The 18,946-nt window shown below is 42.8% G+C and overlaps 1 protein-coding gene across 1 annotated transcript; it reads left to right on the forward strand.

The window, feature by feature from the left end:
• The first annotated feature begins 380 nt into the window (after nucleotides 1-380).
• Nucleotides 381-17,791, forward strand: LOC125456363 (di-N-acetylchitobiase-like). Its single transcript, XM_059647695.1, has 7 exons — nucleotides 381-484; nucleotides 1,164-1,302; nucleotides 3,144-3,352; nucleotides 5,982-6,153; nucleotides 6,241-6,338; nucleotides 13,421-13,582; nucleotides 17,606-17,791. Exons 2-7 carry the CDS (start codon nucleotides 1,188-1,190, stop codon nucleotides 17,789-17,791), a joined length of 942 nt encoding a protein of 313 aa, XP_059503678.1. The 5' UTR covers nucleotides 381-484; nucleotides 1,164-1,187.
• Nucleotides 17,792-18,946: the final 1,155 nt, after the last annotated feature.

The following is an 18,946-nucleotide window of genomic DNA, read 5'->3' on the forward strand; positions in this document are numbered from 1 at the left end:
TTTAGGATGTTCATTCCCTCCCTCCTCGGGGATGGCCTGCCTTCGGCTAAGAAAGAGAGTGTCCCTCCCAGCCAGGCTCCAGTCCCACTCCGGATCCTGGGGGATCCAGGTTGGACAAGGGTCGTTGACACAAGCCAAGGATCAGGCCCAGGCTGAGTCCGGCTCGGAGGGGAATTTGCAGGCGCTGGTGTTCCCATGTATCTGCTGGCCTTGTCATTCAAAATGTAAGTGGTCACGGGTTTGGAATGTGCTGTTGGGGGAGCCTTGGTGAATTTGTGCTGTGCATCTTGTAGATAGTCCACACTGCTGCTACTGAGCATCCGCAATGGAGTACTGAATGTGGTAGGTTCCCTCAAGCTCGCTGGTTTGTCCTGGATGGTGTCAAGCTTCTTGAGCATTGTTGGTGCTGCACTCAAATGGGAGTGTTCCGTCACACCCCTGACTTCTGCCGTGTAGATGACGAAAACTTCTGGAGGGTCAGGAGGTGAGTCCCTAACAGAATTCATAGCTTTGAGCTGCTTTTGGATAGCTTGAACAGTTTCAGGTCAAAGGTATCTCCCAGGATGGTGATAGTGGGGGATTCAGCAGTGGTGATGCCACTGAATTATAAGGTATGATGGTTAGATTCTCTCTTCTTGGAGACAGTAACTGTCTGGCCTATATGTGCCATGAATGTAAATGCAACAACATTTAAATACTATTTTAAAAATGTTTCTCTGAGATGTAAACTCATAAATGATGCATGATCTTACTATGACAGCTCAATTCCATGGTTCAGGATTGCTGTTTTGACAGAATATTGACTCTGAAACACCAGTTAAGAATCTTGTGGTCACATAATAAAATTGTGAATTCATCTCACCTTTGTAAAACTGAGATTCTGGTGTGGATTAAAGTGAATACAATGTAACAATCCTGGGACAAACCATGGTGTAAAATGACAAAGTAACTGATTAGTAGTTGCTGAGGGTAGTATGCACTTCAGTGTAATGTTGCAAAGTGGAGAGTATGGACACAAATGATCCAGCAAATGACCCAAAGGCTCAATCTGTTTGTGATCCCATTCCTGATCTGTTACTGGGGGGAACAATGTTATTGACTGAAGATAGATTGATTTTTGTTTCATGTCATTTCCTTGATTGACTGTTTTATTTTTGTACCAGATTGTTGTCTTTGATAGTGGAGGAATGGATTGGAAACAGTATGACTGGTCGAAGATCACGACTATTGTTGCCTTTGGAAAGTATGACCGTGAGCTATTGTGTCATGCTCATGCAAATAATGTTCGCGTTGTCCTGAAAGGTAACTAATTTTATCAGAAAAAATTGCATCAGAGCATTTCAAGTCATTCTTGTCTGCTTGTTTGTCTGGTATGATCACGTGTTTTTATTCTGTAAGTATAGTTGACCCCAAACATGTGAGTCTCCTCCTGAACTATAAAATTGGTTGCAACCTGCTGGATCAAGTGGGAGAAACTTAAAATAAATGTCAAGATACTGTTAAAAAACTTTTGTTTATCTTCTTCTTTGCCTCTGTTTATTCATAGATTTGCTGGAGGCTGTCTCAGAAAATAAAGATTTTCAATAGCTCAAAGGACCATGATATAAATGTACACTAACAGTGTTTCAAACTGAAACAGTAAAATCCTCTATGGTTTAGAAGTGTAGGAGGATAATACATTTATTCAAAAATTTTATACAAGGAGTGGGGTAAAGTGTATTTACAAAAATGATTTGAGTTATAAAGAAAGGCTGGATAGGCTGGGACTTTTTCACTGGAGCACAGGAGAGATGATCTTACAGAGGTTAGTAAAATCATGACAGATATTGATAGGGTGACTGGCAGGTGTCTTTTCCCTAGGATGATGAATTTCAAGAATAGGGGGCATATTTTTAAGGTGAGAGGCGAGAGATTTAGAAAATACATGGGGACAAATTTTTTACACTTGGAATGGTTCACATGTAGAATGAACTGCCTGAGAAAGTGATGGATGTGGGCACAGTTACAACATTTAAAAGACACTTAGGTAAGTACATGAATAGGAAAGGTTGGGAGGAATACGGGCTAGGAGCAGGCAGATGGGACTAGTTTAGTTTGGAATTTTGTTCAGCTTGAACTGGTTGGACCGAAGGCTTTGTTTCTGTATTGTCTGACTGTATGGCTCTGTGATTCTATCTAACACCAGGATCATTATGAATGTCTTATAAAGGAACATGCAGTGTACACAGTTTTCTTTGTTATTCTAATTTGTCTTCCCCTAACATTCCATAAATTCCTCACCCAACTCTGATACAACAGTTGCAAATTATTCTGCACAACATATCAAAATTTCACAATGACACATCTTTTCTGTCTGCAAAGCATTACTTCCCATTGTCAGATTTTTCCACATATTTGCACTGCATGTTTCCACTTAACAATTCCTCTGTACATGTTAATAATGGAAAATGTCTCTCTAAACTTGTTCCACAGTATTGCAGCCTCCCTTGTTTGTCTCTTCCAGTTTAGATTGCCATTAAGTAATATGAGATCAAAATCTTATGCAAAAAAAACAAGAAATTTCACAATGGGAATTAACTCCATCTGAATGATCTATATGAACTTCCTTCATGTTTAATTTTGCTTTTATACCTACATTGACTCCTGAGTGGCCTTTGTTCCTAATTCCAGGAGATTGGCCCCTACTTATTTTTTGCTTTTCTCCTGTCAAGCCGGTTGGTCTTTGCTGGGTTTGTGAGCACTGAGAGACAGGACTGGTTTGATGTGAATAATTGCTTTTAAGTTCATTCATGAGATGTGGGCATTGCTGGTTATGCCAGTATTTTGCCTGTAGTGTTTCAGGATGTGTAGATTAGGTGGGGTTATAGGGGAACGGGTCTGGGTGGGATGCTCTGAGGGTCAGTGTGGACTTGCTGAGTCAAATGGCCTGTTTCCACACAGCAGGGATTCTATGATTTCTTGCACTGGCTGAGGTTACCATAAAGGACTCTCCTTCTCAACCTCACTCCTCACCTTAGATATGGAGAATCCCAGGTTAAACCAACACCAGTTGTCTCTCTGTAATTCGTGAGCAATCCTATTGTCTAGTTAGACTATGTTGACTTTATCTTATAAATATTCGCTGCTTTTCCTTTACACTTCAGCAACTATATCGCAGCAGAACTTGATAAATCAAAAGAAGCGAGCAACTTGGATCAAAAAAAAAGTGCTGCTAGCAAGAAAACATTTTATGGACGGCATCAATTTGGAAATGTGGGAAGTCCTTAAGCCTGGATCTGAAAGTTATCATGCACTATCCCACTTGGTTCAGGAAACTGCACACATCTTTCATCGTGAAATACCAGGATCTCAGGTAAAAGAGCCAATACTTTGATGTGGTTTCGAATTAATTTCTGGATAAGTGAAATTACATCTGGCTGCTGTTTGTTATTGCATTGTCACAGTACAAGGCTGCTTAGATTAGATGGTTTAGTCTGAAATAGCTTAAACTGAATTTTCAGTAGATTAGCCTTCGCAGTTCAGAATTATACAAACAAATTGAAGCCCAGCTTCCTGGGATGGAATGAGTGAAACCATAACGTTCACACAAGAATGATACAGCACAAAAAGAGGCCATTGGGTCCACTGTGCCTGTATTTGTTCTTTGAGGATTATTTATTCTGCATTCACTGTTACAATTGCAGCTGCCACCAACAGAACAGAGAGACTTGGGAAGTCTTGTGCATAAATCGCAAAAAGTTAGCATCCAAGTTCAGCAGTTATTAGAGGAGGCAAATGGAATGTCGACCTTCATTTCAAAGGGAATTGAGTATAAACATAGGATGTCTTTGCTAAAATTACACAAGGCATTAGTTCTGAAGGAGGGTCTCTTGACCGAAACGTTAACTCTGATTCTCTCCACAGATGCTGCCAGACCTGCTGAGCTTTTCCAGCAACTTCTGTTTGTATCTCTGTCATTAGTTAGACCACAGTTGGAATACTGCGAACAGCTTTGGTTACCATATCTAATGAAAGATATACTGACATTAGAGGCAGTCTAAAGAAGGTTTCATGGGCTGATGCCAGGTATGGAGGGACTCTTATGAGGAGAGTTCAAATAAATTGGCATACACTGATTGGAGTTTAGAAGAATGAGAAGTGACATTATTAAAACATATAAGATTCGTAGGAAGACTTGACAGGGTAGATATGACAAGGTTGTTTCCACCTGTGGGAGAGTCTAAGACCAGAGGGCATCATCTCAGAATAAGCAGTCGTCAATTTTGGACCAATATGGGAGGACTTCTTTTCTCAGAGGGGAGTGAATCTATGGAATTCTTTGCTGCAGAGGGCTGTTGAGGCTGGATCATTAAATATATTCATACTGAGGTGGACAGTTTTAATCTGTAAGGGCATCAAGATTGGTAAGGAAAACGGAGTTGAGGATATCTACAAAAGGTTCAATGTGCAAAATGCTTTGATAATGTCAATGAGGAGACAGTGTAGCCAGTAGTATGTGGGTTAGTAACCAGAGAATACAGCTCTTAGATAACTACCAAATGAACTAGAGAATAGAAGAGATTTGTTTTGAAGTGAGCTGGTATGATCCAGAATGTTCAGCCCAAAAGGACGTTGCCATAAGACATATGAGCAAAATCAGGCCATTCAGCCCATCGAGTGTGCTCTGCCATTCAGTGAGCTTGTGGCTGATCTTATAATCCTCAACTTCACTTTTCTGCCTTTTCACTATAACCTTGGTTGCCTTACTGATTAAAAAATGTCTATCTCAGCCTTGAATACACTGAATTGCCCAGCCTCAACAGCCTTTGGTGGTAAAGGATTCCACAGATTCACTACACTCTGAATGAAGACATTCCTCCTCATCTCTGTTTTAACTGTGTGACCCCTTATTCTGAGATGATGCCCTCTGGACTTAGATTCTCTCACAATGGGAAACAACCCTTTCAGCATCCACCTGCCCTGTTCAATTCTCTGTTGTTGAAAATGGCTATTGCCTGGCAGATTACCTGGCACTTGGTGGGATGCATCTTGTAGATGGTACACACTGCTGCAACTGTGCAGTGATGGTGAAGAGAGTGAATAGAATCAACTGTGGTAGGGTGGCGATCAGTTTGGCTCCTTTTTATTGGGGAGTTTTGTGGAACCTAACTCAATCAGGCATGAGGAAAATTATCCATCACTTCCCTGATGTGTGCTTCTTAGCTGGTGTCACAGGCTTTGTAGAACCAGGAGATAAGTTACTACAGATTTCACAGCCTCTGATCTGCTTTTGTAGCCACTGTATATTTTTTATTCAATCACAGGATGTGGGTATTGCTAACTAGCCCAGAATTTATTGCCCATCCCTAATTTTCCTTCAGAAGGCGGTGCTGAGTTGCTTTCTGACGTGCTGCAGCTCCTGTGATGTAGGATTATGCATAATGCCATGAGGGAGGGAAATTCCAGGATTTTGACCCAGCGACAGTGACGGAACAGCAATATATTTCCAAGTCAGGATGGTGAGTAGATTGGAAGGTTACCTGGCAGGGGATGGTATTTCCATGTGTCTGCTCCCTTTGTCCTTCTTGATGGAAGTAGACATGGGTTTGGAAGATGCTGTCTAAGGATTTTTGGTGAATTTCTGCAGTACATCTTGTGGATAGTACACACTGCTGCTACCAAGCATCAGTGGTGGAGAGAGTGGATTTTTGTCGACGTGGTGTCAAACAAGTGGGTTGCTTTGTCCTAGATGGTGTTGAGCTTGTTGAGTGTTGTTGGAGCTGCACTCATCCAGGGCAAGTGGGGAGTATTCCATCACACTCTGACTTGTGCCCTGTCAATGGTAGACAGGCTTTGGGGAGTCAGGAGGGGAGTTACTCGCTGTAGTATTCCTAGCCTCTGACCTGCTCTTGGAGTCCTGCAGTGAGTAACTCAGAAGTATATGCTTCATTTCATCTCATACCCTTAGAAGAAATTAATTTCTTATTATTTTTCTATTTTAGGTCACATTTAACGTACCCTGGTCTCCGCATTGTGAAATTGGTCGATGTTATGATTATGTAGCAATTGCAAATTCCTGTGACTTCTTATATGTGATGTCATTTGACATAGAACGTAGAACACTGGGTGATTGTCTTGCAAAGCCAAATGCTCCCTATAACCAGACATTAGCAGGTATGTATAATATCGATTTCTGGTTCAGGGTCTACCTGCCCGTTGTCAATGTTGATCTAAAACTGTCATTTATTTACTTCCCTTTAGGTCTTTCAGCTTATATCAATCTAGGTATTGATTCCAAGAAACTCATAATGGGAGTTCCCTGGTATGGTTATGATTATACTTGCCAGCGTTTCCTTGAGGTAAGATTAAACTTATTAGTTTGCCTTGCACAAGAAATCAGAAGTCCGATCATCTATAATTTATCCCTGTGTTGCATTAGCTGTTCAATTAAGGCATGGACTTGTATTTTGGAATAGTCTATTCTGTTTCATGTTGGCTAACTTGCTTTCATGAAAAAGTAGAAAATAGGAGCAGGAGTAGGCTATATGGCCCTCAAGCCTGCTCTGCCGTTAATACGATCGTGGCCAATTTATTCATTCACAGGATGAGGGCGTCGCTGACCAGGCAGCATTTATTGCCCATCCCTAATTGCGCAGGAAGCACTTAAAACTCAATCGCATCGCTTGGGTCTGGAGTCACATGTAGGCCAGACCAGGTAAGGATGGCAGTTTCCTTCCCTAAAGGACATTAGTGAACGAGGTGGGTTTTTTGCCCCAACAATCAGCAAAGGTCATCATTAGACTCTGCATTCCAGATATTTTATTGAATTCAGATTCCATCATCTGCTATGGCAGGATTCAAACCTGGTCCCCGGGACATCATCTAGGATTTGTTCGTGGCACGGTGGTTCAGTGGTTTGCACTGTTGGATTAACAGCCCAGCGATAATACCACTGCACCATCAACTCCCATGTGTAATGCAATCATGCAATTCAGGGTCTAGGCCCGAAACATCAGCTTTCCTGCTCCTCTGATGCTGCTTGGCCTGCTGTGTTCATCCAGCTCCACACCTTGTTATCTCATGCAATTCCGTACCTTGTTCCCATTTTCTCCCTATATGCTTTGACCCCTTTGACCCTAAGAGACATGTTTAACTTCTTCTCGAAAATTCTTAATGTTTTCAAAACCTTGCTTCCTCTTCCATTAAAATTTCTAGCACTTTTCGATATTTACATTACACTAATTTTTCTGATGTATCCATTTGACTCGAAAATTGAATGAATGAATGATTTTATTCTTAGGTGCATTTTGCAATGAGAAAAGTAGTAAAGTACAGTGAAAAGTTTTTCCAGTGTTGCCTTGATCTGGCACCACTTTGAATAGTTTTGAGAATTAGGGAAAAAAGATATAACTTAAAGAATGCTTATTAATTCCGGAAAGCTCAGAGTAGGAGTTGTATGTTATGGTTATGACTATCCTTGCCAGCACTTCTTTGAGGCAAAAAGGGAGTGTAGCTAACTTATTGGTAACTGTTCACCAGGGCATTTCTATGTTGAAACAGCCCAATAGTTTGTCCTTTTCAGTTTGCTTGTAGACTACTTCAGTAAAGTTTTTCTGTTTATTTTGAGTGAATTAGTGGCCACCAGAGAGTTTAGAAAAACTAAGCAGGTAATACAGGATCAGGGGAGTGCAATAGGGGCCTCATAGGGAGGTCACGGAAAATCTGGAAGATGTAGAGTGATCAGAAATTTGGGAGGGGAAAAGATACTGTTCACTGGTTCACTAATGTGCATTATGAAAGGAAAGTGGATGTGAGCCACGATACTATTGTGTGGCGGAACAGGCTCGAGGTGTTGAATGGTCTACTCCTGTTCCTGTATCTTCTGGCCTTATGGTCTTAATTCTGCCATCCTTCCTACATATGACTCTAGTCCCCCAAAATGATCTCAGCAAGCCATTTAGATTCAGGGGCAATGAGGAATGGGTCACAAATGCTGATCTTGCCAGTGACACCCAAATAAAATTGTAGATTCATAGAGAGCTGAGATTGTGGAAGCAGGCTATTCGACCCATTGTGGCCATAGTGACTCTCTGAAGAGCATCCCATCCAGATCCACCCTATCCTTGTAATGCCACGTCTCCCAAGGCTAACCCACCCTAGCTGGCACATCCCTTGACACTATGGGGGCAATTTAGCACGGCCAATCCACCTATCCTGCACATCTTCGGACTGTGGGAGGAAATTGGAGCGCCCAGAGGAAACCCACACAGACACAGGGAGAATGTGCAAACTGCACACAGAAGTTACCTGAGGCTGGAATCAAACCCAGGTCTCTAGCACTGTAAGGCAACAGCACAAACACTGAACCATTGTGCCATAAACGAATCCCATGAGCAAGTAAAGATGAAAAAGCATTTCTGCATGTGCAGGCAAAAATTTGAATGTGTGTTACCTCCCTACCTCCTGGGTAAAGGTCACTCAAAGTCTGCTAGTGGTTGACAGCTGGCGGTTATGGCCATGTTATGATAAACTATCTTCATAGAAAGAAGCACATGGTCTTGCAGTCCAAAGTTTAGGGAGACAACTAGCAGGCAAGACCAGAAAGGGAGTCATCTTTGGATGACAGGGAGATAATGGGCCTGTGGCATTAACGCAAGACTATCAATCCAGAAACTCAAGTAATGTTCTGGGGACCTTGGTTCAAATCCTGCGATAGTAGATGGTGACATTCAAATCTAATAAAAACTTTGGAATTAAGGATCCACAATGACGTATTGCAAATTGTTGGGGGTAGGGGGGAATGAAAAACCCATTTGGTTCACTTACGTCCTTTAGGGAAGGAAATCTGCCATCCTCACCTGGTCTGTCCAACATGTGACTCAAGATCCACAACGATGTGGTTGACTCTTAAGTACTTTCTGAGCAATATGGGGTGGGTAGTAAATGCTGGCTTGGGTAGTAAATGCTGGCTTAGCCAGCAACACCCTCATCCTATGAATGAATAATTTAAAAAGATCTCCCAGTACCACCCACAATAAATATAGAAAATGGAGGAATAATGGCAGGATTGGCAGGAGGTGCCAGTGGGATTGTTGTAGATTTCTAGGACCTTTGGGATAGGTTCTAAAGGAAATTAAGCCTTTAAAGGCTGGATGGATTATACCTGAACAGAACTGCTTATTCAGTGTGGGCAGTTTGCTAATTCTAAAGGATGGTTTAAAATAATTTGGCAAGGATTTGGGAATGAGTAGGTAATTACTCGATGTACTATAATGAGGTGTCAGTCTTTCCATAAGACCAGGATAGAATTAGGCCATTAGGCCCATCACGTCTGCACCATCATTCAATCTAACTGATATGTTTTTCAATCCTATTCTCCTACCTTCTCCCCATGACCCTTGATCCCTCTACTAATCAACAACCCATCTATCTCTGTCATAAATACATTCAGTGATTTGGCCTGCAAAGTCCTCTGTGACAATGAGTTCCACAGACTCACTATCCTTTAGCTGAAGAAATTCTTCCTCATATCAGTGTTAAAGGGTTGTTCCTCCACTCTGAGGCTGTGCTCTTGGGTCCTAGTCTTTCCTACTAGTGGAAACATCTTCTCCACATCCATTCTAACCAGGTCCCTCAGAATTCTGTAAGTTTCAATCAGAGCCCCTTCGCCCTTCTAAACTTCATCAAGTGCAGGCCCTGAATCCTCAACCAATCCTTATATGACAATCCCTTAATCCTCAGCATTGTTCTTGTAAACCTCCTCTGGACACCGTCCAATATCACAGCATCCTTTCTTACATACAGCTTACAAAACTGCTGGTAATACTCCAAATGTAGTCCGATCAGAGCCTGAGACAGCCTCGGCAGTACATCCCTGCTCTTGTACTCTAACCCTTTTGAAATTAATGTTAACATTGCAATTGCCTTCCTAACTGTCAACTGAACCTGCATGTTAACCTTAAAAGAACCCTGAACTAGTCCTCCCAAGTCTGTTTGAGCTTCAGATTTTATTTTATTTATTTGTGGGATATGGGCGTCGCTGGCTGGCCAGCATTTCTTAGCTATCCCTACTTGTCCTTGAGAAGGTGGTGGTGAGCTGCCTTCTTGAACCGCTGCAGTCCTCCTGCTGTGGTTGACCCACAATGCTCTTAGGGAGGGAATTCCACGATTTTGACCAAGCGACAGTGAAGGAACAGCAATATATTTCCAAGTCAGGATGGTGTGTGACTCGGAGTGGAACTTGGAGGTGGTTTGTCTTTTTCGATGGAAGAGGTCGTGGGTTTGGGAGGTGCTGTCTGAAGATCTTTGGTGAATTTCTGCAGTGCATCTTGTAGATAGTACACACTGCTGCTACTGAGCATCGGTGGTGGAGGGAGTGGATGTGGTACCATTCAAGCGGGCTGCTTTGTCCTGGATGGTGTCAAGCTTCTTGAGTATTGCGGGGCTGCACCCATCCAGGCAATTGGGGAGTAGTCCATCACACTCCTGACTTGTGCCTTGTAGATGGTGGACATGCTTTGGGGAGTGAAGAGGTGAGTTACACACCACAGTATTCCTAGCATCTGTTCTGCGGAAGGGTCACCAGATCTGAAACATTAACTCTGTTTTCTCCTCCACAGATGCTGCCAGACCTGCTGAGCTTTTCCAGCAACTTTGTTTTTATTCCTAGCTTCTGGCCTGCTCTAGCCACTGTGTTTATGTGGTGAGTCCAGTTGAGTTTCTGGTCAATGTTAAACCCCAGGATGTTCATAATGAAGGATTTAGTGGTGGAAATACCATTGGATGTAAAGGTAGTGGTTAGATTGTCTCTCATTGGTGATGGTCATAGCCTGGCATTTGTGTGGCGTGAATGTCACCAAGCCTGCATATTGTCCAGATCTTGTTGCATTTGAACATAGACTGCTTCAGTAACTGAGGAGTTGTGAATAGGGCTGAACATTGTGCAATCATTGTAAAACAATCCACTTCTGACCTTATAATGGAGGGTAAGGCCATTGATGAAGCAGCTGAAGATAGGTGGGCCGAGGACACTCACCCTAAGCAAATCCTGAAGGGACGTCCTGGAGCTGAGATGTCTGACCTCCAACAACCACAACCATCTTCCTCTGTATCACGTATGACTCCAACTTTTGCTTTTGCCCCCTGATACCCATTGATTCCAGTTTTGCCAGGGCTCCTTGACGCCACGCTTGGTCGAATGCAGCCTTGGTATCAAGGGTTGTCACTCTCACCTCACCCTCTGGAATTCAGCTCTTTTGTCCATGTTTGAACCAAGGCTGTAATGAGGTCAGGAGCTGAGTGGCCCTGGCAGAACCCAAACTGGGCGTCACTGAGCAGGTTATTGCTGAGCAGGTGCTGCTTGGTAACGCTGTTACTGACATCTTCCATCACTTTACTGATGACCGAGGGGAGACTGATGGGGTAGTAATTGGCCGGGTTGGATTTATCCTGCTTTTTGTGTACAGGACATACTTGGGCAATTTTCCACATTGTCGGGTAGATACCCGCGTTGTAGCTGTTCTGGAACAGCTTGTCCAGGGGAGCGGCAAGTTCTGGAGCACAAGTCTTCAGTACTATTGCCGGAATGTTGTCAGGGCCTGTAGCCTTTGCAGTATCCAGTGTCTCCAACCGTTTCTTGATCTTACTTGGAGTGAATCGAATTGGCTGAAGACTGGTATCTGTAATGCTGCGGACGACTGGAGGAGGCCAAGATGGATCATCCACTCAGCACTTCTGGCTGAAGATTGCTGTGAATGTTTCAGCCTTACCTTTTGCGCTGATGTGCTGGGCTCTTTCAAAATTGAGGATGGGGATATTTGTGGAACCTTCTCCTCCAGTGAGTTGTTTAATTGTCCACCACTGTTCACAACTGGATGTGGCAGGACTGCAGAGCTTAGGTCTGATCTGTTGGTTGTGGGATCGCTTAGCTCTGTCTATCACTTGCTATTTGCGCTGTTTGGTGTGCAAGTAGTCCGGTTTGGTGACTTCACCAGGTTGGTTCTGCATCCTCAGGTATGCCTGATGCTGCTCCTGGCATACCCTCCTGCACTCTCCATTGAACCAGGGTTGATCCCCTGGCTTGATGGTAACGGTAGAGTGGAGGATACAGATTGTGCTGGAGTACAGTTCTGTTGCTGTTGACAGTCCATAGCATCTCATGGATGCCCAGTCTTGAATTGCTAGATCTGTGTGAATTCTGTCCCATTTAGCACGGTGATAGTGCCACACAACACAATGAAGGTTGTTCTCAATGTGAAGGCTAGACTTTGTCACTGCAAGTACTGTGCAATAGTCGCTCTTACAGATACTGCCATGGACAGATGCAACTGCAGCAGGCAGATTAGTAAGGATGAGGTCAAGTATATTATTCCCTCTTGTTGGTTCCCTCACCACCTGCCACAGACTCAGTCGAGCAGCTATATCCTTTAGGACCCGACCAGCTTGATCAATAGTACTGCTACCGAGCCACTCTTGGTGGTGGACATTGAAATCCCCCACCCTGAGTACATTTTGTGCTCTTTCTATCCTGAGTGCATGTTCTCAGTGTTGTTCAACATTGAGGAGTACTGATTGATCAGCTGAGTGAGGTCGGTACATAGTGATCAGTGAGAGGTTTCCTTGCCCATGTTTAAGCTGAAGCCATGAGACTTCATGGGGTCTGGAGTCAATGTTGAGGATTCCCAAAACAACTCACTCCGCACTGTATACCACTGTGCGCCCACCTCCGCTGGGTCTGTCCTGCTGGTGAGACAGGACCTATCCAGGAATGGTGAGGGACATTGTTTGTCATGAATGGTTCTGTATGACTCTGCCAGGCTTGACGGGTTCGTGGGACAGCTCTCCCAATTTTGTTACTAGCCCACAGATATCAATGAGGAGAGCTTTGCACGGTTGACAGGGCTGTTTCTGCTGTTGTCTTTTCCGGTGCCTCGGTCGATGCCAGGTGATTTGTCCAGTTTCATTTCTTTGAGACTTGGTTGCGAATTGCACAACTAAGTGGCTTGTTTGGCCATTTCAGAGGGCAGCTGAGAGTCAACCACATTTCTGTGGATCTGGAGTCAAATGTAGGCCAGACCAGGTAAGGATGACAGTTTCCTTCCCTGAAGGACATTTGTGAACCAGATGGGTTTTTCCAACAATCATCAATGATTTCATGGTGATCAGTCAATTCTTAATTTCAGTTTTTTTGAAGTTCTGAAGCCTTTCCCTATTCAGAAAATGGTTTGTACCTCTATCATTCCTTTGTATTCCATCTGCCACTTCTTTGCCCATTCTCCTAGCCTTTCTCCAAGTCCTTCTTTAGAAATGATATGCCTTTTAATATCTTTAATTGTCTTGCATGGTCTTTTAATTTGTAAACTAATCATACCGTTTCTGCATTTTCGAAGGGGCCAGAGGAACTCTATTCACGAGATGTTGTCCCTCTCTTTGTACTTCTCAGGCTGGTAGATGTGATTTGACAGTGTTTCATTTGAGTAAATCCAGTTGTAGCTTTCGATCTAGTCGTTGGATTCCATACAAGGAGATCATGAGGCGCCTGCCGAAATCACTTAGTGGCAGATACTGGGATGATGACCATAAAGCCCCCTACTATATCTACATGGTAAGATTATCCATTAATCAAAGCAATGTGGAGTCTATGCATTTCAATGTGATTTGTAGAATGTGAACATTGCAGTGTTTCATTTCTTTTATTCATTCATGGTATGTGGGCAATGGCTGGCTGTGGGCAATGGCTGGCTGGAATAACATTTGTTGCTCATCCCTAATTGCCCTTGAAAAAGGTGGTGGTCAACGGCTTTTCTGAACTGCTGCAGTTTTTGGGATGGAAGGGCACCCCAAAATATTGAACCAGGCACAGTGAAAATAACAGAAAAATTGAGTGGACAAGGAAGGAATGACATTATTGGCATCATTGAGTCAGTGAGGTCTGCGACACAGATAAACGTCCTTCAGCCCATCACATCTATGTCTGTCAAAATCGCCCATCTGATTATTCTAATCCCTTTCACATCACTTGGCCTATTTCTCCACCCATATTTGCAACTGTTCTATATCCCACCGTATCCTTTGACAACCTTCTACGCAATCCAGAACTCTACCAATCTTTGTATCGTCTGAAAATTTACTAACCCACCCATCCATGTTTTCATCCAAGTCATTTATATATATATATATATCACAAACAGCTGAGGTCCCATTTCGAATCCCTGAGGAGCACCACTAGTCACAGACCTCCAGCCAGAAAAAATACCCTTCCACCATTACCTCTGCCTTCTAAGGGAAAGCCAATTCTGAATCCATGCGACCAAGACACTGGGGATCCCATGAATCTTAATCTTCTGGAATAAGCCTACCATCAGGGACCTTGTCAAAAGTCTTACTAAAATCTATGTCGAAAACATTCACTGCTCTACCTTCAGCGATCACCTTTGTGGCTTACTTGAAAAATTCAATCAAGTTAGTCAGAAATGACCTGCCCTGCACAAAGCCATTCTGACTATTCCTAATTAGGCCATGCTTTTCCGAATGTACATAAATCCTATCCCTAAGAATCCTCTCCAATAGCTTCCCAACCATCTTTGTAAGACTCATCAGTCTATACTTTCCTGGATTGTCCCTATTTCCCTTCTTGAACAGAGGAACAATATTAGCTACTCAACAGCCTGCCAGGACCTCTCCAGTGGCTAATGAGGATACAAAAATCTTGGTCAGGGTCTCAGCAATCTCCTCTCTTGCTTCTCTCAGTAATCTCGGGTAGATACCATCAGGCCCTAGGGACTTATCAAACGTAATGCTCTTCAAGAGCCCAACACCACTTTTCCCTTGATCTCAAAATGCCGTAGCATATTAGCCTACTCCATGCAAATCTCACTATCCTCTATATCCTTCTCCTGAATGAATACTGACCCAAAGTACTCATTTAGGGTCTCACCCACATCCTTTGCCTCCAAGCACAAGTTCCCTCCATTATCCTTGTGTGGTGCTACCTTCTCCCTAGTTATCCTCTTGTTTTTAATTTATGTATAGAATGGCTTGGGATTCTCTTTAGCCTGACTTGCCAAGGTTATTTCGTGGCTCCTTCCCGCTATCCTAATTCCCTGCTTTAGTTCTTTCCTATTTTCCTTATATTCCTCACGGGCTGTATCCAACTTTAACTTCTGAACCTTACATATGCTTTTTTCCTTTTGACTAAATTCATAACCTCCCTTGTTATCCAAGGGTTCCTTATCCTTCCTTCTTACAGGAACATGATGGTCTTGAACTCTCCACAGCAGGTCTTTAAACTGTTCCCACATATCAAATGTGGACTTGTCAGGTAACTGCTCCTCCCAATTAACATTCCCTAGCTCCTGCCTAATACTGAAGTAATTTTCCCTCAGCTAATTTAGTACCTTTCGACAAGGTCCTGACTTATCCTTACTCATACCTGTCTTAAAACTTAAGGAGAAAGTAATAACTACAGATGCTGGAGTCAGAGATAGCCCTTCTTCAGAAAAAGGTCCACATCCGAAACGTCAACTTTCCTGTTCCTCTGATGCTTCCTGGTCTGCTGTGTTCCTCCAGCTCCACACTGTGTTAGCTCTTAAAACTTAAGGAATTGTGATCAATGTATCCAAAATGGTCCCTCAATGAAAGGTCAGTCACCTGGCCAGCCTCATTAACCAATACAAGGTCCAGTATGTCCTCTCCTGTAGTTGGACTGTCCACATACTGTTTCAAGAAACCCTCTTGGATGCACTTAACAAATTCTGCCCCATCTAAGCCTCTTGCTGTAAGGGAGTCCCAGTCAGCATTGGGGGATGTTAAAGTCACCCACTATGATAACTCTGTTTTTATGCCATCTTTCCATTGTCTGCCAACATTTTTGTTCCTCCATTCTTGGTGGTTGTTCGGAGAGGGGTGGGGGCGGTGGTGGGGAGGCTATACTATAATCCAATCAGAGTGACTACACCCATCTTATTTTTGAGCTCTGTCCATATTGCCTCAGTGGATGAATCCTCCAGAATGTCCCCTTTGGAGTGCAGATGTAACATTCTCCTTGATTAGTAAGGCAACTCCTCTACCCCTTTTACATTCCTCTCTATCTCGTCTAAAACAACAAAAGCCTGGAACGTTTAGCAGCCAGTCCTGTCCCTTTCTCGACTAAGTCTTTGTATTAGCCACAACATCATAGTCTCATGAACTGATCCAGGCTCAAGCTCATCTGCCTTACCTTTAATACTCCTTGCATTGAAATAATCATACTTTGGCCCATTAGTACTGTCATTTCTTTCTGATTTACTGGTCCTAAGATCTACCTTCCTCTCAATCCCTCCACTTGCTGACCTGCTGCTCTGGTTCCCAGCCCCCTGCCACTCTAGTTTAAATCTTTCTGAATAGCACTAGTGAACATCTCCTTAAGGTATCTTGATATCAGGTTTTGACAGATATGTTCTGACTAGCACTATAGTGTATTACTATATAAAGGCACTGTATGAACGCAGATTGTTTCATTCTTAAAGAATGTCCTCGAACTGGGCTGGGTTTTCATCCTTGAGCTAGGTAGGCTGGGCACCATGAATCCTTGAAGAACTGGTCAGACTCTCTTCACAAAAACCTGGGAGTGAGGGTGATACAAGAGTATGCCTGGGGGGGGGGGGTGTCGTGGAGTTGGCAGGGGGAGGGCATGTGGAAATCCCATCCCCATAGGCCCATGACTTGCACCAGCACACACTCCTTATTCTGACGCTGGCGCCAGGAATCCCGGAATCATCTGGGCAGATTGAGCCCAACTACATGAAAACCAGCCAAAAGTTGTGTAGAACATAATAAAAACCAAAAGAACTGCAGATGCTGTAAATCAGGAACAAAAACAAAGTTGCTGGAAAAGCTCAGCAGGTCTGGTAGCATCTGTGAAGGAGGAAACAGAGTTAACGTTTTGGGTCCAGTGTCCCTTCTTCAGAACAGAGAATTATGTCAGACTCACTGGTCTGTAATTCTCTGTTCTGAGGAAGGGTCACCAGGCCTGAAACGTTAGCTCTGTTTCCTCCTTCACAGATGCTGCCAGACCTGCTGAGCTTTTCCAGCAACTTTGTTTTTGAGTAGAACATATGTGCTTGACACAACCGAAAATGTGTCACTCAGTAAATATCATTGTTATGTAATTATTTGAAATTTGTCAGATGAGTGGCTAATTCAGTCAAATGATCATTATTTTAACAGCATTAGTGACTTATTCAATTTTTTTGTACTCTATTCCAATTCCAGGTGAATACTTCCGTTACCTTTGTCAATTTTAGTAATTTAGTTACTTTCTGGTTTTGTTTCTAAAACTGTAACTGTGCAAAAAGCATATTGCAGGACACTACAGTACTAGGTATTTTTAATTAATCTGTTCAGAAATGTTATGATACACCTCCGTAGCAAATGAACCTTGTCTTCTGGCTCAGAGGATGGGACAGTACCATTGCACTGCAAGTTGCTTCACTACAGCATACATAAGATCACAGCTGCTTTCATAATTGATTACAAAGGAGGGTTTCTCTTATTCACTCATGGGATATGGGCATTGCTGGCTACGCCAGCATTTGTTGCCTAAGGCTACCCTGTGTAACTCTTGTTGGCTTTTTTTTTTCCCCTACAGGTTAATAATACACACCATGAGGTTTGGTATGATGATCCAGATAGCATTTCTTTGAAGTCATCTATTGTGAAGAAATTAAAACTGCGTGGCATCGGTGCTTGGATTGGAAATTTCCTAAACTATAGTGAAAACCCCACAGTAGTAGCACAGACGGAAGAGATGTGGCATGCCTTGAACCTCGAATGAGCAAAGTTTAAAATTGAAATCATCTTTGATCCACTTAAGATGAATCTTTCATTTTACAAGTGAACACAGCTTTGAAGAAAATGCATAAATCCACGGAACAACAATATTTTCTCTGATCAATGAGATTGTTAGCCAATGGATGCAAATTTAGGACTGTAATTTTGGTTGCAAGATTAAATCACTTCAGGCAAAACCTATAGAATTTTTCACTGTGATTAGCAATGGTGTAGGTTAAAGCTTGAAGTTATGAAATACTTAAAACTCAGCAAACAATTCAACTTTTTCATTGGTGCTGAATTCCAGTTCTAGCGTGCAGACATATGCTGTCTGCTTCATTCACAATTTAAGTTTTGACTTTTCTATTTACTGATTTTATTTTGCTGATGATTATCATTTTGAATGTAGACATGGGTTTATTTCTTAACTGTAACAATCCAGAATGCTGTGACAATTTGAATTTTAAGCCTCTTGCCTGCTGCATGGTTGTCTATTCTGAAATGACAACTTGTGGATGTAGTGGTAATGCCACTGGGCCAGCAAACCTAAAATCTAAGAGGTTTGAATTCCACTGTGGCAGGTGCTGAAATTTCAGCTCAATAAAAGGCTAAACTAATGGCATCCATGTAACTGTGTAGCACAGTGGCTCAGTGGTTAGCATTGCTGCCTCACATTGCCAAGGACCTGGTTCAATTCCAGTCGTGGCTGTCTGTGAAGAGTTGCATCTTCTCCCTTTGTCTTTATGGGTATCCTCCCTCAGTCCAGAGATGTGCAGGTTGGGTGGATTGGCCGTGTTAAATTGCCCCATAGTGTGTAGGCTAGGTGGATTCGCCATGGGAAATGCAGGGTTATGAAGATAAGGTGGGGCTGTCGGTGTGCTGCTCTTTGGAAGATGCAGATGCACTGGGCCTGAAGAGGTTCTATGTAACTATTGTTATTAAAAGAAAAATACTAATGTTTCTTGGAGAATGTCAAATATTACTTGGTCTGACTTCGATGTGACTCCAAATCCAAAGCAATGTAATTATCTCTTAATTACTCTCTGGGCAATTAGAGATACACAATAAATGTTGGCCTAGTCAGTGATGCCAACACCTTGTGAATAAATATATATTTTTAAAAAATTACATGAATGTCTCACAAATAAAGTGCTATTTC

Source organism: Stegostoma tigrinum, chromosome 8 (genome assembly GCF_030684315.1).
Source record: "Stegostoma tigrinum isolate sSteTig4 chromosome 8, sSteTig4.hap1, whole genome shotgun sequence".
Lineage (NCBI taxonomy): Eukaryota > Metazoa > Chordata > Chondrichthyes > Orectolobiformes > Stegostomatidae > Stegostoma > Stegostoma tigrinum.